General features: G+C 46.8%; 1 protein-coding gene across 3 annotated transcripts in view; it reads left to right on the forward strand.

Moving 5' to 3' along the window:
• Nucleotides 1-26,437, forward strand: part of DUS2 (dihydrouridine synthase 2) — a 47,095-nt gene extending 20,658 nt beyond the window's left edge. Inside the window, exons 3-16 of one of the 3 annotated variants that reach the window (XM_039222729.1) lie at nucleotides 1,020-1,065; nucleotides 3,758-3,849; nucleotides 4,640-4,683; nucleotides 6,275-6,335; nucleotides 10,337-10,384; nucleotides 14,839-14,904; nucleotides 15,063-15,133; nucleotides 17,366-17,452; nucleotides 18,814-18,982; nucleotides 21,673-21,794; nucleotides 23,092-23,241; nucleotides 24,318-24,405; nucleotides 25,555-25,628; nucleotides 25,766-25,848. In XM_039222729.1, coding sequence (XP_039078660.1) covers nucleotides 1,020-1,065; nucleotides 3,758-3,849; nucleotides 4,640-4,683; nucleotides 6,275-6,335; nucleotides 10,337-10,384; nucleotides 14,839-14,904; nucleotides 15,063-15,133; nucleotides 17,366-17,452; nucleotides 18,814-18,982; nucleotides 21,673-21,794; nucleotides 23,092-23,241; nucleotides 24,318-24,405; nucleotides 25,555-25,628; nucleotide 25,766 — 1,119 coding nt within the window. In that variant the 3' untranslated portion in view covers nucleotides 25,767-25,848. The other 2 variants (XM_039222717.1, XM_039222725.1) reach the window with 2 other exon arrangements.
• The last annotated feature ends 470 nt before the right edge of the window (nucleotides 26,438-26,907 follow it).

Consider the following 26,907-nt stretch of genomic DNA (forward strand, 5'->3'; position numbering starts at 1 on the left):
ATACTTGTTGAACTGACTGCCACATGGAGTGAAGAGCCACAGAAACACCCACAGTGTGTACTAACCTTGCTGGTGGGGATGCTGTGGGAGCCCCACGGATGCTATAGGTGTCCTTTGGCCGCTTTAGCCCTATGGCTCCCCTCAGGAAGCAAAGGCTGTTGTGCCCACCTGGCTGGAGTTGCCAGGTAGTCAGTATGGAGTAGGTAGGTATTCAGTATGGAGATGAGGACCAGGGGACAAAGTTCCTTCCTATATTTTTCGGAACCCCCAGAGCCCCTGGGCATGAGCTTCTGGGCAGTGTAACAGGTGCCTGGCTCCTGTGATTTTTTTTTTACACATTTTTTGAAATGATCACTGAACAAAGCAGATCAGTTGTCTCCTACCAAGAGGCAGAGGATCTCAATTCTTCAGGGGACAAGAGCTTGCCATTCATTTTCATGATCCCAATTTTGAAGAAACCTCTTTGTCCTTTCTTCCCTGAGTCTGTTTGAATATGTCCAGGGCTAAAGAGCTTACCTCTTTTGTGTCCACACAGTGTGACCCATGTTGGACTGGAGTTTTAGACTCAAGTCTTCTCCCTCTGCTTTTATTAACTGGTCCTGCCTCTGTCATTTGGATGTTTCCTGGGAGCCTTTCACTGTCTGCTGTTTGTATAAGGATGAGGTGCAAGGTTCTTTGAGGGGATCGACTGGAGCTGAGACGAGTAGGTGAGGAAAGTGTCTAGCCCATAATCTGGGCTGTTGTCTTGTCTCTGACTCCCTGAGTGGCTCACCCTTTCTAGGCCCCCAGTATCTCCAAGGTCCCTGGGAAGAGCAGCTGATTGAGTGTAGCTCACTCAGGCTCCTGCTTGCCATGTTGAGGTGGGGAGGTCAGCACTACATTTCCCAAAAGCCATAATTTGTTGTTGGTAGTAGGGTGACAGACCAAGTGACCCCCATTAGGTTGTAATGAGGGTCCCTACCCCTGTACCCAGGATGTACATTACCAGCACTGACAAATGCCCTCTGATTCCTCTGTAGGAGCTGATTGACCTCAAGATGCTTCAGTGCAAGAGAGTTGTTAATGGTGAGTGTGATTCTGGTCCCAGGATTGTACATGTGCCTGGTCAGGCCCATGCAACTCTACCACTTCCCCTGCCTGGGGTGATGGTGTCCTTCTGGTGTGCTCCTTGTCTGACTGTGTAATTTTGTGAATCATGTGCTCCCTTGAAAAGAGTCACTACTCTCCAGAGACTGTGATGAAGAACCAGATGTGGAACAGGCTGAGACTGAGATTACCTTCCACCACAGGCTTGCTGGCATAGAAATAAACATAGGAAAGCCTTGGGCTTGGGATGGCTTCAGCATTGCTCCTGGCTGTGCCACTCGATAGCTGTGTGACTTTGGGCAAGTCATATGACCTCTCTGCCTCCATTTCTTCAGCTATAAAATGAAATCAAAATCCCTGCTTTACTTAAATCATAGGGTTGGAGTGAGAATCAATTAAGATAAGGTACATGTAAGTACTTTGCAAATAGAAGTGGTTGTGCTAAATTGTGGTTTTGCTGGTGCTTTATTGATGAGGCTGATTCTGTTTTGATTAGAGTTGTGGTGGTGTTTGAGGTTTTTGAAATGTATGCACATTTGTGAAACCTTAATATCAATTCAACAGAAGTTATGACTCAATTTTGTCTTTAATTGTTTTAGAGTTGTAGTTTTTTTTAATGAAAACTTATTATTGTAGGCATGTATAACCTAGAAAATGAAAATCCCCCATAATCTCATATTTGAAGAAATAATCACAGAGAGGAATAATGTATATTTTTTACACATTTAGTAAAGTGTGTATATACAAATAGAACATGTTTATATATATACCCTTTCTTATGATCAGGCTATGCATATTTTGCTTATTTTTTGCTAGGACATTTTCCCATGTCAGTACCTACAAATAACTATATCAGAACTGATTTCATTAGTCCTTTAACAAGTATTCCGGTATTTTGCTGTTATAAATAAAGCTGTCATATAAACACACTAAGTTTTTGTGGTTCTTCTCCCAGTCTTCCTACTGCCAGTCATGAGCCTGTGCTGTTGGAATTCATTTCAGTTACCTCTTTCAACATGTTACCAACTCTATCCTACCTTTTTAACCTTCTAATCTGTTTAGTGCTGGAGTGATAATAACTGCTTCCATTTGTGGAAGTGCTTGATGTGTACTAAAGATCTCTTTTATTTCTCAAAATAAATGCACAAGGTTGGTGTATTCTTCCATCTGCCATGTTGGATCTCTTCCATGTGGCAGTCATCTTTGAAAGCTAATAATGGTAGTACTATAGAACTCTATTATGAAGAGCATATGAAATTCTTGTTATTTGCAATAGTGATGTTATATAAAGTTGCTTTGAAACCCAGACTAGCAAATACTGAAACATTGCTCTTAAGAGAAATACAGGATTGGGGTGCCTGGGTGGCTTAGTCGGTTAAGCGTCCGACTTTCGCTTAGGTCATGATCTTGCGGTTCGTGGGTTTGAACCCCGCGTCGGGCTATGTGCTGACTGCCAGCTCAGAGCCTGGAGCCTGTTTCAGTTGTGACTCCCTGTCTTTCTGACCCTCCCCTGCTCACGCTGTCTCTCTCTCTCTCTCTCTCCTAGAAATAAATAAAACATTAAAAAAAAAGAGAGAGAAATACAGGATTAGGTTCCTGCGAGCCTCTGGTCACAAAATTTTCACTAAAAGATCAATACACAACCTTGTTTTATGTGTTTTTCTACACCAACATTGAACTCACAGCCAGCAGTACTAAAACTTCATGTTAGAACAAAAGGTTGTTTAGCACTGTGCTTGGGACCATTTTAAACAGAAACAAAAGACACATAAATGCAAAAAAATGTGGCATTAAATATGCCACCAGAAGGATATTTATTTATGGAATGAGAGCTGAAACAAAAATGTAGAGTATTGCCTTGTTTAACCTCAGCTGGGAACATGTGCATCAGGTGACTGAATTTTTTTTTTTAATTTTGTAGTTCTACATACTGACTTTGGGGTTACAGATACATTTTAGCAAGCAGGCAAATTTGCAAGTACATAAGTGCACATAATGAGGTTGCCTTTAATTGAATAAATCTCTGCTCATAGTACCTAAATAATTAAGTAAGAGCAACTAAGGGGCACCTGAGTGGATCAGTCGGTTAAGCATCTGACTTTGGCTCAGGTCATGATCTCATGGTTCGTGAGTTTGAGCCCCGTGTCGGGCTCTGTACTGACAGCTCAGACCCTGGAGCCTGCTTCAGATTCTGTGCCTGCCCTCTCCCCACCGCCCCTCCCCTGCTTGTACTCACTCTCTTTCTCACTCTCTCTCAAAAATAAATAAACATTAAAAAAAAAATGAAAGAGCAACTTTATTGAACTTCAGAGTGATATCTGGGGAAATTTGGGCCAAATCTGAAACATAGACAAGGTTTCTTGTATGTACGTTTTTGTGAACTGTAAACACTACACCATGACAGTGCATAAAACACAAGCATAAGCAGTGTAACAAACAAGTGTGAAGCAATCAACCATGTAACTAAGCATCACCTAGGTCGGGGAAGGGACCATCATCAGCATCTCAGAAGCCTCCATGTGCACACTGATTTCTTTTAAGAATTGTATACTTCCAGCATCCCTTTTTCCCCCTTCAAAGTGATATTTTTCCTGTGTTTTCTTCCAGAGATTAGGCTAGGTTAAAGTTGCTTCTTCATCAGGTGGCCCCATGTGTTTGTGTTTTCTTGCAGAGGTGCTGAGCACGGTGGACTTTGTTGCCCCTGATGACCGAGTAGTCTTCCGCACCTGCAAAAGAGAACAGAGCAGGGTTGTCTTCCAGATGGTATGAGATCTCAGGGCTGAGCGCCTCCTAAGGCCCCCCATCTTTAAACAGCTGGGCTCTGTTGCATAGTGGTGGTTTCCTAAAACTCTGCATTAATATTTTTCAAATATTTGTTCATGAGCAATTACACTGTTAGAGACAATTTAAGGAAATCAAGCCATAGTTCTCTGCTGCATGCCTCTAGTGTTAAGTTTAATTTCCTTAGTTGTAGGAATTGTTTGTCATGACTTAAATATTTTTACCCCCTAGAATTGGATATTCAGTTCATGTTCCTTGTTTTTGTATAGTCTGTATATATTTCCCGTAAAAAGAAAATTCTGTTTCCTTAAGGGTAGTTCATTTATGTAAGGGTTGTAATGACTCCTAGTGCTCTTCTCTCACTTTGGGAATTTTTGGTGATTTTTCAGAAATAGGTTTTGAATGATGTTTACATTTTTAAAAAAATGGTAAGAACAATAGGTAGACAAGATAAAGCAAATATAGCAAAATGTTAATTGTAGAATGTGAGTAGTGAGTATACGAATGTTTATTATAAAATTTTGTTAACTTTTTTATACAATTTGAAAGTAATCACAGCATTGAGGACATTTTCTAGGCCTTTTAGGTCCAATTTTTACCTCTGACAGTGAGCTAGTTCAGTGGGCTGGCTGGCTGTTTAAGAGAATGCCAGCAGATTCTGTGTGTGCACCCATGTGCATGCATGCGCACGTATGGCACACACAGAGGTATTTGTCTGTGCATGTGTTTCTGTGTCAGGGATGGTGGCTGATGCAGCGTCTTGTGTTCCCAGGGGACTTCAGATGCAGAGCGAGCCCTTGCTGTGGCCAGACTTGTGTAAGTTCTCTTTGGGGTTGCCTTGCCTCTCCTGTGAAGCTTTATTATTTCTGGTGACTTAGGAGGTGACCACCCTCTTACCTCTTAACTCATTACCCTCTCTTTCCAGGTTAAGAGTGTTTTTTTTCTCTGTTTGTGGCTTTCGAGGACTGGCCTGGGACTCACATGTACCCACTATGCCCAGATCCCAGATAACCTCTGTTTGGGTGACTATTTTCTAGGGTTTATTCGTGAAACTTCCTTTCCAGGGATTCTTATGACTATGAGCCTTAAGGTTTTAAGTCTCATGAAGTGTAGGTAAGGCTTTTTGCTGCCTAAGTTAATGAAGGTGAGAGATGGGCTTTGGAGTCAGACAGACCTGGGTTGGAATTCTGGGTTGCTGCTTGCTGAGTGACCGTAGGCGTGTTACTTAACCATACTGAGAATTTAGTTTTCTTATCTTTGAATGAAACTGTAGGGACACCTGGGTGGCTCAGTCAGTTAAGCATCTGACTTCAGCTCAGGTCATTATCTTGCGGTTCATGAGTTTGAGCCCTGCATCCGGCTCTGTGCTGACAGTTCAGAGCCTGGAGACTGCTTCGGATTCTTCTCCCTCACTCTCTGCCCCTCCACCCCCAATGTGTGTGTGTGTGTCTCTCTCAAAACAAACATTTAAATTAATTAATTAATTAATTAATTAAAATGTCAAATCTTAAAAAAAATGAGACTTGAACTACTACCTACCTCTAGCATTATAGGGGAGGGTAAATGAAATAATGCATATAAATGTCTTTGCAGTAAGGCACATACTAAGTGATTAGTATTAGCTGTTATTATTTTCAAAAATTGTTTTCATGTTTATTTATTTATTTTGAGAGAGAGACAGAGAGCGAGCTGGGAGGGGCAGAGAGAGAGAGAGAGAGATTGAGAGAATCCCAAGCAGGTTCCACGTTGTCAGCATAGAGCCCGATGCAGGGGTTGATCTCATGGACTGTGAAATCATGACTTGAGCCAAGATCAAAAGTCAGACGCTTAACCAACTGAGCCACCCAGGTGCCCTGTTAGCTATTGTTATTAATTAAAGTAATAGTGAGAAGGAACTCAGGCAGTAGCTACAGACTGTTAACTATATATATACCAGAAGATGAGCTAAGGGTCCTTTCTACATCTCAAAATTGTCTGGCATAAGCTAACTGTGCAGCTCAACAAACAAAGACAGTCCTGTAACTTCTACTAGAACCAGTGCTTCAGGAAGGGGCTCTTGTACTCATGTTACTTCTGTGCATTGACAAATAGCTGTCACTACCCCAGCCGGAACTGGACCTCTAGGACTAGGTTCAGTGTGGCTGTCACTCAGTATTTGGATTATTTGATAAAATCCCCAAGTAACAAAGTCCTCTACAACTAGCCCTTTTAGATGTTTGAGCCCAAAATACTCTTCCTCTTGAGGTCTGCTCAGGGAAGGCAGTTGTACATTTCAGAGGCCAGTTTTTTCACCTTCTGTTACTGAAGGACACAGTAAGAGGTTCATGAGCACAGACCCATGCCTTTGACTCTAACTTCTCTGCTTAAGTTGAATATTGATTACTTTTCTTATTTCATGTTTTTCCAGGGAAAATGATGTGGCTGGGATTGATGTCAACATGGGCTGTCCAAAAGAGTATTCCACCAAGGTAAACTGATTTGTTTACATGCCTTAAAAGTACACAGTACAGAGTAAAGGCAACTAACAAGACATTACAACTAAGTATGATAACCTGACTCTGGACTAGAACTAGATCCTCTACCAGATGGGAAAATGTGCAAAAGGATATTATTAGGTCAACTGGCAAAATTGGAATACGGACCTTAGTAGATTAGCTAGAAATACTGTATCAGTGTAAATTTATCAAATTGATAACTCTTCTATGGTTTTATAAGAATATCTCTATTCTTTTTTTTTTAAGATTTTATTTTTAAGTAACGTTTACACCCAATGTAGGGCTCAAACTCACAACCCTTAGATCAAGAGTTGCATGCTCCACTGACTGAGTCAACTAGGCATTCCAAGAATATCTCTATTCTTAGAAAATAGACATTGAAATATTTCGATGTGAAGGGGTATAATATAATGTAACTTACCTTGCCTGAAATAGTTCAGGAGAAATTTTATATATATACGCGTACATACACGTATACACATAAATAAACATACCCAAAGCACTCATGCCTGAGTAATTAATGATGTAAATGTTAAAAGAAAAAATAATGTGAACAGGACTTTGTCTTTTCATGAATAAAACTGAGACATACATTAAAAAAATAGAGGATGCCATATGCATGTCCCCATTGTCGTATCAGAAGGTCAGAACAGAGTGCTAGGGTAGCTCACAGAAAGGAGTGGAAAGGCAGCCCTCCTCAGAATTATATAGGAAAATGTGGAGATTTGGGACCCTGCAGGCAGAGGGAGCGGCAGAGGCAGGGGCCTGGAGGCCAACATGAGGTAGAGACAGAGAACCTTGATTTGACTAGAGAATTGGGGAGCGAAAGACAAAGAGGAAGCAGAGGAGCAGAGGATTTTGGTTAGGACCAGATTAGCTGAACTTGGACTTCTGATATTTCTGGGCTTTTTGAACAGAGAAGGCCTGTGATCAGAAACTTAGTTTACTTCCCTAGGGGAAACCAGTGTTACTAGTTTCTTATGTCTCTTTCCAAATATATTCTGTGAAGAATACTTAGAAACACAGATTTAGGAGATGAGGGTCCTGGGTCCATAGGGGAGACCAGGTATGGAGAGAGAAGTGAAACGAGTAGAAATTGATAGGACTTGGACGGCAAATAATCAGACCAGGTGTGGGGAGGTAGGGCGAGTGGTTGGGGGAGAGGGAGGAAAGACCAATGGCGGGGAGGACAGGTGGCCTTCAGCGTGATTGGGACTGCTGGAAGGAAAGCACGTGTGGGGCAGATACCAAGGACACTGGCTGCAGGGCTGCCGCTGGGAGCCTTATCACAGGGTGCATGGTCAGGATCTGCAGTGTAGACATAGCAGATGTCCCCCTGGATCCACTGCCCAGAGTCAGCCACTCTGCTCCCAGGAGTTATATGGCTCGGGGCTCTGGCTTTAGGCCAGGAAGCAGAAGGCTACTTGAGGGAAAGGATCGTTGGATGCTTGAAAAGCAAAGGGCTTATCGACAGCTATTTCAAGGAATTATGGAGGTTTAAAATTGTCTATGAGGAGTTGAAAACTTGGGACCATATTTTGCTGTCTTCTAATTACTCCTTTGTGCTTCTGAATTATGTAAGAAGCGGAGTTTAAATTAGTGGCATAATCTCCCCAATACATTGTGGAATGAAAAAGCAAAGAGCCAAATTAGATATTGTGTACCACCATTTATTTATTTATTTTAAGTGTTTTATTTATTCTGAGAGAGAAAGACAGTGTGAGCAGGGGAGGGTCAGAGAGAGAGGGAGACACAGAATCCGAAGCAGGCTCCAGGCTCTGAGCTAGCTGTGATGCAGAGCTAGAGCCCGATGCGGGGTTTGAACCCATGAACCGTGAGATCATGACCTGAGCCGAAGTCGGACGCTTAACTGACTGAGCCACCCAGGCACCCCGGTGTACCACCATTTAAATATGAGGGATGGGGGGGCGCCTGGGTGGCTTAGTCGGTTAAGCGTCCGACTTTCGCTTAGGTCATGATCTCGCGGTTCGTGGGTTCGAGCCCCGCGTCGGGCTCTGTGCTGACTGCCAGCTCAGAGCCTGGAGCCTATTTCAGTCTGTGACTCCCTGTCTCTCTGACCCTCCCCTGCTCACGCTGTCTCTCTCTCTCCTAGAAATAAATAAAACATAAAAAAAAAAAAATTTAAATATGAGGGATGGGGAATGAATATTTATATATATATATATATATTTACATTTCTCTTCATACAATATTTTTGGAAAGACACACAGGAAACTAGTAACACTGTTTTTCCCTGGGGAAGGAAACCAAGTTTTTATTTGGTTTGGCATAGGGAATAAATTCCCATTTTAGGGGTACTTCTCAAAATAACTAACAACTGGCACAGCACTGGCCCTGACCAGTCAGAAGAGGTACCTAGTAGTGTGCTATATCAGTACAGGCCACCTGAATAGCCAATCTCTTCTCATGGTTCAAAAATTGAAGCCTTATAGAAAGTATAAATTGAAAAGTTTTCCATTCCTCAGGGAAGGAGAGTTCTTACTTTTTGCCCTTTTGAGCCTTGAAAATTTTTAATGTGTTACCTATTCAAAAAATTCTATTAAGTTAAATAGAAAGGAAGGAAGGAAGGAAATACTAATTGAGAAAGCCCATTGTTGTGGAGGGGCCAGTGAGACTGGATTTTAGATTCCGTGATTCCCCAAGGAAGGGCTGGATCGTGCGTGAGTGTGGACATGTGGAGCCTGGGTGAGCGGCCAGGGCTTTCCGTAAGTTCCTCTAAGGTTTGTATCTGTAGCCAAGGTATGCCAGGGCTGGTGGCTCCTCTGCTCTTCCCATTTTCTTCTGAAATGCAAGCTCAGGCTGGCTGAGTCTGTAGTGGTTCAGGGTTCTCTGATTCTAATCTGTCATCCTTAAATAGGAAATTAGACTGTAATAAGCGAACTTAAAATTTCTGGGCACATCATCCTATGAGCATTCATTAGTGTGCAGTCTATATACAGACAAGGGATTTATTTATTGGATTTGTTTTCTCCCTTTCACCATTGTAGAGATCCTTCCCTTTCCTGATTATTAAAGCAATTCATACCGTTGTCCAGAACTTGTGTGATATAGAAAAGTACAAAAAAAATAAATTAAAAAAAAGACCAATCACCAGTAATCCCACTATCAAGACTCAACCAGTGTTAATGTCAAGATTTAAGTAGCTCCTCAGGTTGTTGGTTTCCATTAGCTGGGGCTTTTGCTAGAGTTTGATATTGGTCTGGAGCATTGTTGCTGGCAGGGAAGAAGAGCCTGGACAAGATTTGCCAGTTATATTCCTCTAACTGGCTTTGCTGGCAGTGGTGGTACCAAAGCAAGTGTTGGTAGGATAATACATTGTATCTCATTTCAAAGGGAGAATGCTTCATTGCTTTCTTAAGGGTTTGGCAGATTGTGAGGTTTAGTGTATTATTTTATTTTTATTTTATTATTTTTCTTTAATGTTTTATTTATTTCTAGGAGAGAGAGAGAGAGAGAGAGAGCGTGAGCAGGGGAGGGTCAGAGAGAGAGGGAGTCACAGACTGAAACAGGCTCCAGGCTCTGAGCTGGCAGTCAGCACAGAGCCCGACGCGGGGCTCGAACCCACGAACCGCGAGATCATGACCTAAGCGAAAGTCGGACGCTTAACTGACTAAGCCACCCAGGCGCCCCAGGGGTTTAGTTTATTAAGACACTGAGACCCTGGGTAGGGAATGGGCACTCCTGAGAAACAATTTTTATAGAACCCACTTCTAGATAGATCTGTGGGCTTTGCTAAGATAGGAGTGATGACTTTTAGAATTCATCAAACTCTGATCCCTGACATTATGGGCTTGGTTGCTGCTGCTTTCCTACTTGCTGAGGGGTAGTGCTAATTGCTAGTGAACCTTGGTCTCTTGGCTGTGAGTGTCAGGTTGCCACACCATGTTGCCATACCATGGGGAGGGACCACCCTCCTCCAGGTGTGAGAAGACCCTCTGTGTGCTTTTCCTTAGGGAGGAATGGGAGCTGCTCTGCTATCAGACCCTGACAAGATTGAGAAGGTAAGTCCTGCAGGAGTGAAAGTAGAAGTCCTTAAACATGCCTGTGAACTAGAGTTGTTCGAACATGCACCCACCTTCATCTCCCCCCCAACAAGATTTTTTTAAATGTTAATTTATTTTTGAGAGGGAGAGAGAGAGGAAGAGAAAGGGAGAGAGAGAGCATGTGCACGTGAACGGGGGAGGGCAGGGAGAGGAGGACAGGATCCGAAGTGGCCTCTGCACTGCCAGCAGAGTCTGCTGTGGGATTCGAACTCATGAGCCATGAGATCATCGCCTGAGCCGAAATCAAAGTCAGATGCTTAACCAACTGAGCCACCTGGGTACCTCCTCTGCCTCCCCAGATTTAATGAATCAGTTTCTCAGTTACTCCACGTGGAGTCTGGAATTTAAAAAAAAATTTTTTTTTAAATGTTTTATTTATTTCTGAGAGACAGAGAGAAATAGAGCATGAGCAGGGGAGGGTCAGAGAAAGAGAGGGAGATACAGAATCTGAAACAGGCTCCAGGCTCTGAGCTGGCTGTCAGCACAGAGCCTGATGCGGGGCTCGAACCCACGAACCATGAGATCGTGACCTGAGCTGAAGTCAGATGCTTAACTGACTGAGCAACCCAGGCGCCCCTTGAAAATTTTTTTTTTTTTTTTAAGTAAGCTCTGTGCCGAATGTGGAGCTTGAATTTGCGACCCTAAGATCCAGAGTTGTATGCTCTACTGACTGAGCCAGCTAGGCACCCTTGGATTCTGGAAAATTTTTGAAAGGCTTCCTAGTGATTGTGACATACTGGGGTTTGGGAACCCCTGAGCAAACCCACAGCAGCCTTGGAGTTCCTTCAAAGCCCAGGGCTTAGAGACATGTTAACTGAGAACCGAGGGGCTTAAGGAGTCATTTAGAGGCTCCTCTATATTGCGTGTTTCCCTTCTAAAAAGATCATGAGAGCATAGGCCAGGCTACCTATAGACTGTGGACAGACTCCGTGCCAATGGTGGGGATTGGCTTCTCCCCAGGGGGCTTGCTGAGAGCAACGGTGGATCCCTTCCACTCCACACTGGTAGAGTCCACCACCAGCCTTGAGAGCAGCCAGACCAGTGTCATGTGAGGCAAATTGAACTTGGTTGCCTCTGCTCCCTTCCCTTAGTGATTCCAAAAGCCAGGTTTATGAGGCCCTGCAGACAGGTTGGCTTTGGCCTCCGTGTTGCGAGCTGCCAGGGCCTGTAGGGGTGACATTTTCTACCACCCCTTTTACTTCTTTCTCAGTTTACCAGCTCTCTTCCTCGTTGCTCCTCTTAGTTCCTTTGTTTTCATTCTCCATTCTCGCTTCCCTATCTGGACTTTAAACCTTTAGTGCCTCCCATGGGCTAGAGCGACTTGAGATAGGGCACCATCAATAAAAGCTGTCATTATTTTTACTGGCTACTGTGTCAGCAGCTCAACCATACATATTCCTCTAGCCCCACTGTCTTTGGGATATTGGAAGACCAATGTGTTGAGGGGCTTGGTGCCTTTTCATACTTCCTACATGCAGATAGGGGTACACACACACACACACACACACACATTATAATACTTATGTATTACATATAAATAACATTATATGTAATATATATAATATGTAATAATAATATATATAATGTGCCTATATATGTATATAGTACCTATAGTATATCCTTGCAGTTTGTAGGGTAATTTTCTTTTCAAAGTATATTCTAGCATTTATTCCATTTGTTCCTCAAACCCCTTGAAGTAAATAGGGCAGGCATTTGTTATCTCTATTTGATCAAGAATAATAAAACTAAAGCACAGAGAGATAAAAGTGGTTTGCTCAAGATTATGTAGCAAGTAGGTAGCAGGCAGAGCAGAGTCTAGAGCCATGGTCTTGTGACTCCTATGCCAGTATCAGTGCCCACTTTTGATGGCATCTCAATTTAAAGGTGCCTGGGTGTATTTTAGGAGTGTCTAGCTATGGGTCAGTTGACATCTGGACTTAGGAACCTCCAGTCAGACACCTCTGTCTCTGCAGGATGGAGTGGATATGGACAACTGTGGATGTCAAACTCATCACCACCCTTAGGGAAGAGGGCCCCAGCATGGGGTGGTATTGCTTCACAATGTGTGCACTCAGACATCTTTATTATTCTCCAGTTTTCTGGCTTCTACTACCTAGGCTGTTGGGTCCGTCTTCTCCACTGCCCCTCTTTGGATAAGGCATGTTTCACACATGAGGCAGAAGAGTTACACCACTCAGTTCATTCTGTTCCTTCCCTTTTTGGTGTTCTAGCTGTTGAGAATTCTGTATAGGCGTGCGGTGGATAGGGGCAGGAAGGAAGTATTAATTAGTCTTTTGAAAAATCTTCTTAGGTAACTCTGATATATCTTTTCTAGATTAAGAACCTTAATTTTAGACCCTTTGTTAGTAATATCCTTTCTCTAACCCCTAGACTACAAGATCTGCTGGGCCCCCTGGCTGCCCAGGGCATCGCTCTGTGCATGTTGCACTTAGGCCAAGGCTAACAATTGGCAGGGCCAGAACTTGAACTCAGTTCTCAGTGATACCTAAGCCTATGCTCTCCCATCATCCTTTCCACTCATTCCCCAACAACCAGGGGAGCTAAAAGTCTGCTTTTGTGAGTCAGCTGGTAGATCTGGTGAGTTGAGCTTGCCTGTGGGTAGATGTGTTTTGTTGTCTGTGTTACCTGTTATGAGCCTGTCTCAGGTCCTTCTCCCCAACAGACTTCATACTACAGAGACAGGTGGTGTGACTTGGATCTGGGAGAGTTGAGTCTAGGAGGATTTCATGCTAGAGCCATCCAGAAGACAGATTCTAGTCCCCCATTCCCTTAAATGTGACCCTTGCAGGTGGCTGGGGATTTTGATTACTAATTTCCTTCCTGATTCTGAACAAGCACATGAAATGAACAGAAATACCAAAGAAAGTGCTTAGAGCTACTTGGATGAAATACAGCAAAGGAAGTTCTGCAAAACAGAGAACTGGATCAAACCAGCTGATGTTGCTTCAGTCACCAAACATCAGGGGGTTCTTTTGTTTTTTAAAAAAATTTTTCATTGTATTTATTTTAGAGAGAGAAAGCACCACATGCATGGGTAGGGGAGAGGCAGAGGGAGAGGGAGAGAGAATTCCAAACAGGTTCCACACTCAGTGCAGAGCCCGACATGGCCTGAGCCGAAATCAATAGTCAGACACTCAACTGACTGAGCTGCCCAGGAGCCCCAAATATTACAGTATTGTAAGTCTGCACTAGCAAAGGAACCTTCCAGAGATGCTATTGTCAGCATGAAGGATAGGACTCAAGGGAGAATTTTTATTGTGTATCTCAGTGGATCCTGGCAGTTCCCCACACCCACTGTCTTAAAGGGTAGCTGCCCCCTTAAGGCCTGGCCGAGTGACCCTAGGACCACAGGTCCAGTCTGCCTCCTGGGGCAGCATCTGGGGAATTTTCATTCCTGCTAGTCTTTGGTATTGGTACTTGGGCCAACAGGCCCTGTCTTGCCCATGATCTGTCTACCTTCCTTTTCAGCCCAGCCTTTTGGTCTCATGTCTTCTGGAGCTGTTTGCCTGAGAATGTCCCCGAAATGCCTCCTTGACTGGTTCTGGCAATCTGGCTCTCTGCTGCCCCCACTTGTCTAGAAGGAAGACTGACACCAGCTGCCTGGGTGTCCTCTCAGCTGTTCTGGCAATCCAGTTCTTTCTTGGAAGAGAGCTCTTGGGATCACCTTCCCTCCAGCTTGCTTAGCCTGAAATTAAACAAAAATATTTTTAAAGTATTATTCTAAAGTAATGTCTACATCCAATGTGGGTGGGGCTCAAACTCATGACCCCGAGATCAAAAGTCAGATGTTCTATGACTGAGCCAGCCCAGCACTCCTGGCCTGAAATTTTCGATGAGGGAAGAAGATAGCAATGCCACAGACATTCACTGTCATCTTCATGTCTCTTGATCTCTGATTCATGCATGATCTGGCCTTGCCACTTCTCTGACACTTTCCTGTATAACTTCTTGATCTTTCTTTGAAGTCTTTTGCAATTACTGTGCAAATTAACACTTTTTAACGTGTTGAATATGTTGTCTTTTCCTTTGCCATTTCACTTCTGTATATCTGACTCACCTAAAGAGAGGCACCTGAGAACAGGACCCAGGACCTGTAAAACCTTCCTGGCTTTCTCACTCAGTTGGTCCTGGAACAGCACTCAGGGAACATTGCCTTCAAGCAGGAGAAGCTGTCAGCTCTGTGTTCTCAACCAGGACTAGGCCTGAGAATCATATGGAGGAGGGAGTATGTTAAGCTGAACCTTTTTTAAAAATTGAAAAGATTTTTTAGTTTTACTGAGAAATTGACATACATTACTGTAGGCACCTGATACACAGGTCTGTAGCAGAGTTAATTAGTATGAGCAGTTGTGGTGGTTTTTCCAGAAGAGTTTATGTTTTCCTCTCTACAGATCCTCAGCACTCTTGTTAAAGGGACTCGCAGACCTGTGACCTGCAAGATTCGCATCCTGCCCTCGGTAAGGATTTTTTCTGAGGATGTTGAATTGGGCGGTGATGAATGGTTCTCAAGGAGCTGACTTAGGTTGGAGAAGGGAGTGGGGCTGAGCCCATGTTCGGAGCTGCAGCTGTTCGCTGGGTAGCTTCTGTAACCACCCCAGACTGTTCTCTTCCTCAGCTGGAAGATACCCTGAGCCTTGTGAAGCGGATAGAAAGGACTGGCATTGCTGCCATTGCAGTTCATGGGAGGTGAGTGGTTCCCTATCTAGTGACTGGCTTGCAGGGCCATTGTAGCAGTCCTTTGCCAGACCCCAGGTGACAGCCAACTTTTCTTCTACATATGCAGCCTGCCTCTGCCTAACTCTTTGACATCCATTGAGTCCCAGGGGCAGCTAAATCCTTCATGGGCCGGCATTTTTCTTTGTTTCATTCACTGAGCACCTATTGGTGGTAGACACTACACTGAGTGTAGAGACAGAGAAGGAGAGGAAGATTGAGTTTAAAGACATAAGAGGAAGGGGAAACGCCCCTACCCTCAGGATGTGTAAATGGTAGAGATTGAGTGATAGGTTCACAGTTGTACCATGCAGCCAGGAAGTGGTGGAATTAGAACTCTGACTCTGAATCTCACTTGCTTTCCACTGTGTTGAGCAATAGCTTCTCTCCTGAATGACCTCATGCAGATGGCTGTGCTTTTAAAGGCTCTGTCTCTTTTGTCTGCCCTTTTTGGACTGCCAGCTGTCACAGTGACTACTTTAAACAGCTTTTGTATCTGTAGCTAATGTGCTGTCTTCTGGGAGCTGAGGTGTTGCTGAAGGCTACTTTTGGTTTCCCAGTCAGACTTGTTCCGTGTCCATGATGGGTTTTTTTGCTTTGTTTTGTTTTGTTTTTGTAAAGTTTACTTATTTATTTTGAGAGAGGGAGAGAGCACAAAAGAATGCGAGCAGGAGAGGGGCAGAGAGAGGGAGAGAGAGAATCCCAAGCAGGCTCCGTGCTGTCAGTGCAAAGCCTGAAGAACCATGAGATCATGACCTGAGGTGAAACCAAGAGTTGGACACTTAACCAGCTGAGCCACCCTGGAGCCCCTATGATGTACTTTTGTACAGAATCCCAGGTCAACAGACTTTAGCAGAGTGATCTCTCTTCTCTGAATGATGTTCCTTTTGGGTTCAGGGGTCTTATAGGAACAGCCCACTTTTTGCTTTTGTGTCTATGGCAGCATTTTCAGAGAAGGGAACCGTAACTCCCAATATGTGTAAGAGAAAAGGAGAGCTGTGTGGGTTGAAGCCAGTAGGGGGCGGTGAAAGGCTACACATGTACACACAAGCTCCTCCCTGTGGCAGCAGGCTCTAGGCTGTCTGGTTTGGGCTCCCAGCCCTGCTGCTTGTTGGCTGTGTATCCTTGGATAAATCACTTAACCTCTCTGAGTACTGCATTTTTAATTTGGAAATTAAGATAATATCTGCTTTATAAGGTTGTCTTGAGGCTTTTATGAGATTGTGAATACATAGCCTTGGCACAGTGCCTGGCATATGGTGTTCTCTGAATAAATATAACTATTCCTTTTTACCAGTAGTTGGAAACACCAGGAAGACAGATTTGGGTGAGCTTAAAGAGGGGGCTTTCTGGCCATCAAAGCTGTTGAGGATGAGTTCTGGACTGGAATGGGCTGCTGGGGGCATGGGGAGATAGGGGTGAGGTTGGGTTGACAGGGCCTTCTGAGGCCCTGTGGCCCCTAGCTGTTTTGTTGAGGAACATGCCAGAGGAGAAGCACGCAGACAAGACCTGAGCAAGGGCTGTCTGGCTGACCATCTCTCTCGCTTGTTCCTGAGCACAGCTTAGATCAGGCCTCACTTCAGCATCCATAAGACTCACTCACTCATACACAAGAACCTTTTGGAGTTGACCGTGGAAGGTGGGGCTTCAGGTTGTGGCCCTACCTTTCTGGGGCTTGTTGTGACAGCCATGATCTGTGGCCTGTCCTCCCTGCTGGGTCTGCCCGGTGCCAGGTGCCTCGCCCCAGGATCAGCTGCCCAACTCAGCCTCAGCATAGGCAGCTGTGTGGGAGTGGCCAGTCTGAGGGCAGCAGCTGTTCCCAGTCTCGCAGGGAGGGCAGCACCGGGACAGTAGGAGCAGCATTCTTATAGCACTGCCTCTCATCTCTGGCACAGGTGAAGGGAAGCCAAGGAAAGTCAGTGTGACCTTGGGAGCCAGGCCACCTACACCAGCCCTCTGCAGTTATGCCTCACCTGCAGGCCTGTAAGAGCTGACTTGCCTTCTCAGCAGAGACCTCTGCTGCTCCTGCCCCTTACAACACAGGTCATGGAGAACCATCCTCTGCAGCCCAGAACCCTGTCCTTCATGGCCACATGGCCTTCCTGAGGTTCAATAGGGAGGATGGTAGGGTTTGGCTAAGGTAAACGTGTTTGCACTGTGATATGGCCTCAGCCCTCAGCCCCATCTTATTTCTTTATCTCCAAGAAAACGGGAGGAAAGACCTCAGCACCCTGTAAGCTGTGAAGCCATCAGAGCCATTGCTGAAACCCTCTCCATTCCTGTCATAGCCAAGTAAGCCTCTCTTCCTCATCATTTACTTTTTTATGTTCTACTTCACTTAGAGAGATTTGAGCTGGCATACAAACAATGGAATGATCTAGCATTAAAAAATGACCTAAGGAGAAAGGAAAAAAGGGTAGGACAAAAAATGAGGTTGGGCATGAGGCTGAAAAATCCCTATCATGTCCACTGGCCTCTGGTGAGTGGCTGATGTAGGTGTGCAGTAGGCAGGGTCCCAGGGCATTCTGATAGATGGGTTGAGGGTAGGAGTGTTCAGGGGACAAGGAGAGCAAGAAAGCAGCTGCTAAAGCAGACCCAAGGGGAAAGTGATGTCACACCCAGAGTTAGGTGTGCAGGGTAGAGGGCGAGCAGTCCCAAGCCGGAGCACACAGAGCTGTGGCTCAGGGGGCATAAGGCAGGTCACAGTCCAAAGCCCAGATCAGCATTCTGTGCAGTTATAGGACCAGGGAATGAGACTGGCAGTTCTAAGGTACCAATGACTATCCCAGAGGCTTAGCAGTAAGACAGTGTCCAGTTGTCATTGGAGTGCTGTTCATGTAGGCCAGTCCATCGCAGCCTTGCACCTTAGGATGGCATAGAGCCTGATGGCAAAATGGGAACAGAGAAGTTCCAAAGCCCCGGAGCCCTGACAAAGGACATGCCTGCCTGGTGGGAAGGAGGGAGGGAGTTAAGGTTGGGGATGGTAGCCAGGATTGGTTGTTCTCAGGCCAGGAGTTTTAGGGGTGGTGTGGAGAGGGTGGGGCTTCTCAGGACCCTGGATCCTATTGCAGCTGCTACCACCTGAGGGCCTTCCCCACCAGACATACAAGGCTGTGTCTGGATTGAGCCTCCCACCTGACCCCTGAGGGAACAGATGCAAACAGAGCAGTTTCCAAGGGGGCCCTTGTGGCCTCGGGGTGACAGGAAAGGAAATTGCAACCAAACTGGGCCTCCTTCCTTCCTCTCATGATCACCACTGTGTCTGTGGTTTTTGACCCACCCGTTAGTAGGTATATAGGTGCCCCAGGCTGGGGGTTTTCCTGTGATCCCAGCATCCACTTACAGACCTATGTCTTCAGATTTGGGCTGGCTTTAGCCACTATTTAGGATGAAGAAGGAGGAAGGAAGGTAGAATTTCTGGGACACCTGCTAAGTGCCAGGCCTGGTTCAGGCTGTTTCACTGTATTCTCTCACTTGGTGTTTCTGACCCCATGGTGGGGTTTGTGTTATAACCTCCAGTCTCCCCAAGTACTCACAGCTGAAGGATTTGGCCAAAGTCACATGGTTCATGAGTAGCAGATCTGGGAGTTGCTTTTTTCTGAAGATGCTGGTATGAGGATGGGGACACCCCTCACTCCCCTGTTTCCTTTCAGCGGAGGATCTCATGACCACATCCAAGAATATTTGGACATAGAGGACTTTCGACAAGCCACAGCAGCCTCTTCAGTGATGGTGGCCCGAGCTGCCATGTGGAACCCATCCATCTTCCTCAAGGAAGGTCTGCGACCCCTGGAGGAGGTCATGCAGAAGTACATCCGATATGTATGTCTATGTACTTTTTCAAAAGAAACATTTTTCACTGTCTGCCACATTCCTGCAGAAAGTGCCTTGGGTGAGCCCCCAGCCCCCAGCAGACCTTGTTGTTCCTTTCCTTTTCTTTGCAGTTCTTTTTTTTTTTTTTTTTAATTTTTAATGTTTTATTTATTTCTGAGAGAGAGAGAGAGACAGCGTGAGCAGGGGAGGGTCAGAGAGACAGGGAGTCACAGACTCTGAAACAGGCTCCAGGCTCTGAGCTGGCAGTCAGCACAGAGCCCGATGCGGGGCTCGAACCCACGAACCGCGAGATCATGACCTAAGTGAAAGTTGGACGCTTAACCAACTAAGCCACCCAGGCGCCCCTCTTTGCAGTTCTTATAATGTAGCATTGGGCCTCCCTGGTTGCAATGTGAAGAAAGGATGCTAGGGAGGCCCCTACTATCACCTCTTTCTAAAGCTTTCTAGGTGATGGGATTCTATCAAGGACCCTGGGATTCAGGATGCTGCTGAGGCCCCAAACATGTGAATCTTTCTCTCTCACATCCCTTCACACACATACACACGCATGCACAATGACAATGGGATCTGTGTCACTGAATACACTCATGCCAATGGATTGGTACCTGAGCAGCTACAGCCAAGAAAAGTCATTGTAACTATTGTTGAGGACAGATTATCTATGTAAAGACTTTGCATCTTGTCATGAGTCAAAATCACTTCTAAAACTGTTTTCTTGTTGGGGTGCCTGGCTGGCTCAATTGGTGGAGCATATGGGTGATGATCTTGAGGTCGTGAGTTTAAGCCCCACACTGGGTGTAGAGTTTACTTAACAAAAACAACAGAAAAATTGAAGTAAAATAAAACTCTTCTTTTGCTCCTTCCCAAAACCCTTTAACCTCTGAATAGCCTAACTTTAACCTTCTCCTTAGGGACTAGCTTTTTCCTCTCACTGAGAGCTTGATGGTAGTGCCAGAAACATTTCCCTGTAAAGGAATTTTTTAAAATTCTTAAAAAAAATTTTTTTTTGAGAGAGAGCACGAGCGGGGGAGGGGCAGAGAGAGAGACACACACACAGATTCTGAAGCAGGCTCCAGGCTCTGAGCTGTCAGCATAGAGTCCAACGTGGGGCTTTGAACTCACGAACCACGAGATCATGACTTGAGCCGAAGTCAGATGCTCAACCAACTGAGCCATCCGGGCACCCCATCCCTCTAAAGGAATTTTTTGACCAGTTCACCTGCCCTGACCCTTTGGTACAATCCTGGAATTCTGTGAGTCTCTGTGATTAGCTGTACATGTCTGCAGGCAGAGACAGTCAGTAGACTTCTAACTCTTCAGTGCATTGGGCTGAGCAGAGAGTCTAGCCCTCATCCTCTTCAGTACTGGGAGTTGCACCCTCCTAGGAAGGTCAGGAGCTTCTCAGATCTGCAGACTGCCCATGCCCCCTTCAGGCCATGGCCATGCCTTTGGTACTGTGGCTGCCATGGCATGTGGATATCTCTGGGACTGTGCAAGCTGGGGATGGTAGGAGGCCCTGGGGCTTCTATCCAAAGATGGGCCATTTCTGTCCCTAGAGTCTCCTCTGCTTGATGCTACAGCCCTCATCCCCTGGGTTCCAGATGTCCTGTTGGGCAGGTTCATGACCACCAGCCTCTCCAGTACCCTGGGTCAGCTAGAGACAAGGGGGCTTGCCTTAGCCTAGGTCACCTGTCTAGCTCTTCCAGCTGGGTGGCAAGTCTGTAGCAGAGAAGATACCTTCAGCAGTGCTGAGCTTGCTAACTAGGTAAAAGGTGATGTTATAATTCTTGCTCAGTATATCCCTTGGCAGCTCCTCAAGAGCTGTTGTCTTGGAGGAAGGGAGTGGCTTTCAAGCATAGGCAGGGCTGCTTCTGGTCCAGCCAAGTGCCTTCTGACAAGCTGAATCAAGACCTTGCCACCATCTGGGGGTTAGCCAACATATCTCTGCTTTGTCCTCAGTGTGTCACTATACCTTCCCAGGTACTGAAGACACGGGCCTAGATGGAGAGATTAGAAGAGTGCACGGAGCGAGCGTGGGAGGGTGTTCTAGAGGGCCAGGGCGTCCTTCACTCACTGCTTTTCCAGGCTTCTACTGGGTATCCTTGTGTAGTCAGCTTGCCTCCCTGAGCCTGCATTTCTCAGTCTGTGGAGTAGGGGTGACAACTGCATCTTATGCTTGTGAAGCTCAGTGAAGTGACAAGTAACATGTGAACATGATTGGCAGATTGTGCTGTGCTTTACCCATGGAGGGGGAAATTGGAGACAGGCTGTTCTACACTGTTGAGAAATAGAAGAATCTTACCCATCCTGGTGCTGTTCCTGCTGTACCACATTTTGACTTACTCCCCCTCCCTGCCCTACAATGGCAGTGGGTCCTCTGTGGTAGCCTATGGTGTCTGAAGCAGGAAGGGTTCCCCGCACATCTGGACTTCTGTCAGGCTGTTCAGTAGAGTATGCTCCTGACCCATAGGCCTCAGCTGTGACTCTTGAGCTTTATGCCACTAACTGGAGGAACAGATGACCAGGGTGGAGATGGCTTTTCTTATGAGGTCCTACTGCCTCATCAGTAAGCACACCTCTGATGCACTCTTGGAGGCCCTTTCTCTGCCATCAGGGCATAGTTCAGGCCTCGGAGCCTGTCTGGGCAGCAAGTGGGCTCATGTTGGTTCTTCCCTCAGGCCGTGCAGTATGAAAACCACTACACCAATACCAAGTACTGCCTGTGCCAGATGCTACGAGAACAGTTGGAGTCGCCCCAGGGAAGGTTGCTCCATGCTGCCCAATCTTCCCAGGAAATTTGGTGAGAGGGGCTATGGCTATCCATCATTCTTTGCAGATGCTGCCCAGGCTTGACTATGAGCCCTAAGTTGACTATCAGGGGACCAGGAATATAACTTCTGGAGGTGGATGTACTGGATTGGAGTGGTGATACAGTTTTACATCACAGAATAGGGTTCTTAAGAAATCTTTGGAACTTTCCATCCATGGACTGATCCCACAGCAGAATTTGGAACTAGAATGCCAGTAGGATGGAGGAATGTGGGGGCTGGGCTTGGAAATTCCTGGGGAGGAAAGGACTTTCATGGTAACAGATCTGTCACACACCAGGCCATCAAGATCCAATGGTCAAAATTGAGCCCCTGGCCTGAACCTGCACCCACATCCCATCACTCTGCAGTCTGGGAGGCTACCCCTTAGTCCTCTCTATTTGGCATAGCTCCAGTTCAGGTGTTTGACCTTTGGGGCCCCTCACAACCTGGCCTAATACCTGTTCCTTTGGCTTCATATCTACCTGTCTACTTCCTCAGCTCCACACCTGTATTCACACTAGGTCTTCTGCCTGAATGCACTCTCTTCCTCATGTTGGCTATCTGTTTCCTCCCTCCTCAAAGAAACTTTTCTAAACCACGCTTCTGCCCAGGCACCCATCCTCACAAATATCCTCCAGCACTCAAGATGCTTCCTAGGAGGGAAAAGAGTTGCCAGAAGTCTCTTCCCAACCCTGTACTTATGTTGGTTCTGTCCCTACCCCACATAGCTTAACCAGGGTTGACTCAGGTGTCTTGTGAGCCCAAGAGAAAGAGTATAATTCTGCAGCCCTTGATGGTACCTCAGTTTAGTCTAGGCCCAACTGCTTGTGGCTGGGGCAGGAAGTGGGGAACCACTTAGTGGTCGTGGCCTCTGTGTCTTCCTCCCTTGGGCCCACATGAGGATGAGGCTGTGCATAACCCGAGCACTTGTTCAGTGTAGGTCAGTTCACTCACTGTTGGCTAGAGACACTTGCTTTTGTTTTCTTCTTTGGAAGAGAGGCTGGGCTTAGGTGGTAGAGGTGACCTTTACAGCCTTTTCCACCCACCCCAGCTTGTCCTCCAGTGTCAACCCTCAGAGGTTCACATTCACTCTCTACCAGTCCAGGCTGATCACAGGGGTTGGTAGGAGGCTTCCTCTGATGGCTAGGTCTTGGTGGTGTTTTCATGTATATGTGTGTGGGGGGGAGAGAGGGCATTTCTCAATGGCAAGGCCATGGGCTCCTGCAGTAGTTTCCTAGATGCTGGCTCCACTAAAGGACTTACACTGCTCTGCTTATCCCTCCACAGTGAGGCCTTTGGCCTTGGTGCCTTCTATGAGGAGAAGACACGAGAGCTGAATGCCCGGCGGGCTGAATTCTTAGCCAGGACCCCAGAGGCAGCGGGAGAGCCAGCTGAAGACATCTCTGGTGTCATTAAGATGGCTGTCAAGTTTGACCGGTAGGTCTCCAGCTTGGCCTCGGCTTGACCACCGTCAGTGCCCTCAGCTGGCTGCTGTACATGGTTAATGCTAAGCTTAGGGACCACAAGTGTTCTTGGTTTGGATACTTGTTCTCATTTTTCAGTGTCCCAGAGAAGGCATTCTGGGAAACATGGCCTCCAAAAAAGCCCAGGCAGCACTGTCAGGGGTGTGCATGTTGTCCCAAGTGTGACTAACCTCCACCTTTTCCTTGATCCACCCCCTCCCACAACTCAGGATGGAGAACTTGTCTCCTGTTCTTGAAAGTCTCTGCTCTTCCCCTGGCCCTGAGCATCTAGCTGCCTCCAAGGCAGTGGGACCCTCACCCTCATCTGGCTGTGCAACCCCTGCCCATACCCATTGGCCCATACCAGCCCTGTGGCACCCTCTTTAGGCAGAAGTAGCCTCAAGATGATTATTGCTTCTGAGTGTGACTCAGCTTGGAGTAAGGTCCTCATCCATGTCTTCTGCCGTCTGGGATCTGAGACTTTCTCAGGTCCCCAGGCCCATACCAGAGCCAGTCTTGTCTGGCAAGGGCTTGGGAGGAAGGAATGTGGGCATAGTTGTTGGTCAGTCATATCTGGAGAGAGCTCCTGGTAGGAAGTTGGAACATAGTGCCTTCTACCCTATCACCCTATCACCGACTGACTCTGACTCTGAAATAAGAGTAAACCGTGGCCAAGGCAGAAAGAGATCATCTTGATACTCAGGGGACATGATAAAGGTGGGTAGTAAGGTAGATCTGAGACCACTGTGTAGCCATCTGTGTTCCCGACCCCTACCCACTCTTTCCTGTCTTGTCTTAAGAGGCAAACTGGATCTTCTTTTTTGGCTGTTGAAGGCTGTTTTCCAGGCTAGAGTTCAGACTGCTGGAAGTTCATGTCCTATCGCAATTCCTCAAGCATACTGAAGCCCATCTTCCTTTTAGGGAGAACCCAGGCCCCACCCCACTGGTAGGACAGAAATGGGAACTCAAGGGAATAAGTACAGGAATCCTAAGGCAGAAGCCTGGTGGTGATGGTGGATGAGCCCTAACTCCTTCCCCTCCTTTCCCCAGGAGAGCATACTCACCCCAGATCACCCCCAAGATGTGTCTGCTGGAGTGGTGCCGGAGGGAGAAGTTGGCGCAGCCTGTGTATGACACGGTGAGGTCCTGCACCTGGCCCTATGGTGCTCCCATGGCTGATGTCATCACCCCAAACACACTCATAGCTTGTACTCTGAACTCCAGACTTCTTGACTGGAGCCTGGCTTTGTCTTCCATGAGCAGGCAATATGCAATGGTTGGTGGCGGCCAGACCAATTGCTGATATGAAAGCCCCTTCCCTGAGTCAGTGGGCCTGTTTGTCTAATTCTGGCCACTTTCATAAAACTGAAGTTGAGACCTATGTAAGGGGCTGCTTGGGCCAGTCCCTGCCAGTGGTGTTGCTTAGACAAGGGAGACTTCTTTGGAAAGGGCCAATTGGCTTACTTAGGAAGGATGCTCAAACCTAAAAATTAGACATGCTTTTAGACCAGGCCTTAGTCATTGGGGCACAGAATTGGGCCCCAGACTTGTGGCCCCTTGGTGGAAACTTTTAAGACATTCTTTCTTCACCTCCCTTGGTCCCCGTGGGCATGTCTTATTTAGGCTGCTCTGTCTCTTTTGGACTGGTCTTCTGACCTCTGATCTCTAAACTTGTACCTTCTGGGACTTGTGTCCCCCTCTCCCAGAGTGAGTTTTCCAAAATGAACTTGACCTCTGCCTCCCTGCCCAAGTCCTCATCCTCTCCCCGGTGCCTTTGGGATCAAGCTCCAGCACCTCAGCACAGAGCACAAGGCCCCCCACATGCCTTTCTGCTTCATGTCTCATCCACTCACCTCTGTGTCCAGCCACGTCATCTGGTCGCTCTGCCAAGAGTACCTTGTCTGCCCCATCCTTGCCTTCTCTCACTGCTTTGCCATCTGGTGAACTCCTCCTCATTTTGAGTGATCTGGCCCATCCAGATGTCAGTAGAAGCAGGATCCATAGTCACGCGCAGCTAAGGGCTCTGATGGCCATTTGCTTACGTCCATGATTGAACTCCTGATACACTGGAATGTCGTTACCTGTTTGTGTATCTGCCTTTCTTCCCTGGCAGATGCACTAGGCACGTCTGCTAGGGAGGAGCATGTGATACAAGTAGCTTCATTTAACTTAGGTGGGAGTACTTCCCTTTATCTGCCTTCCATGTGATCCTAGTAGGTGAGCCCCAGGGCTCATTCCTCTTGCCCCCATGTAGCCATCCCTGTTGTCTTTGCTCTCTTTGCACCAGGTTCAGCGCCCCTTGGATCGCCTCTTCTGCTCTATTGTGACTGTTGCTGAGCAAAAGTACCAGTCCACCTTGTGGTGAGTGTCCTCATCAATGGGTTTGGGGCTTGGGATGAGGGGCCTGTACCCAGCATTGACATAAGAGGGTTTGGGGAGGATGGTGTACCTGGGCAGTGGCATCCCTGGGTAATGACTCCCTTCCTCAATCTTTTCAGAATCTTTGCCCAAGGGTGTGTAGAGTCAGGCCTTTCTGGCCTCTAGTCCTCCAGCCAGCCTGCCTTATTGTCCCATCCCTCATCTGTCCAGGGACAAGTCTAAGAAATTGGCAGAGCAGGCTGCAGCCATCGTCTGTCTGCGGAGCCGGGGCCTCCCTGAAGGTCGGCTGGGTGAAGAGAGCCCTTCCTTGCAGAAGCGCAAACGGGAAGCCCCTGACCAAGATCCTGGGGGTCCCAGAGCTCAGGAGCCAACAGTGCCTGGGAAGCTGTGCAAGAAACCCTTTGTGGCCTTGGGAAGTGGTGAAGAGAGCCCCCTGGAAGGCTGGTGACCATTGTCCCTACCTTGGCCACCCCGTCTAGGGGCCTGGTCATAAGTTGGCTGTAGGTGCAAAGCATGAACCAGATGCCATTGGACAGTTTGTTGACTGTTCCTGGCAGGAGTTAAGAGGTCCTGGCCTGGGCTATCAGCCTGAACCAAAGGGTTCCTAGGGTACACATCTTCCTTGATGGGTCTGAGTAGCAGGGCCAAGTTCCCAGTGACGTCAGTATTTTCTTTGAAAACAGGAACTTTTTGGGTGGCACCTCCTCAACCTGACATTGGTACAGTGCAATAAAGACACCTCTACCCTTACCCGTGGCTGCCTGCTTCAGCCCCGGGCATTGTCACGCACAGACTCATGGCCTTGCCTAATTCTTTCACTCCTACCCTCCGTGCAGAGCTGGAGCTTGCAACAGCATATCCCCTACCCATCCTTATGGATCTGGTTGGAAGTGGGGGATGGGGTATCTCCTTTAATGCTCACTGGACTTGGGCTGAGCCACGAAGGCCCAAGAAGCCCATTTTACTGATGGCAAACCTGAGGTACTGCCTATCAACTGCCTATCAAGCCTATCAACTGACTTTCTTGAAGAGAGATGCTATAGAATCTGGGGAACAGTTAGGATATAATTAGGGTATCTGGTACCCCAGTGAGGGACCAGCTCAGATAAGTTGGGCAGGTTGTGGGTCAGACCCCCCAGCTGGCTGGAGCTCAGACCTGAAGTAAGGTGTCTGCTCTGGGTAGGGGACACTGAGAACACAGGTTGCTGATGCCAGCAGTTTGGGGCCCTTAAAATTGCCCACCCACACCACTGTTTGCCCC

Source organism: Hyaena hyaena, unplaced genomic scaffold (assembly GCF_003009895.1).
Source record: "Hyaena hyaena isolate Hyena2069 unplaced genomic scaffold, ASM300989v1 scaffold_18, whole genome shotgun sequence".
Lineage (NCBI taxonomy): Eukaryota > Metazoa > Chordata > Mammalia > Carnivora > Hyaenidae > Hyaena > Hyaena hyaena.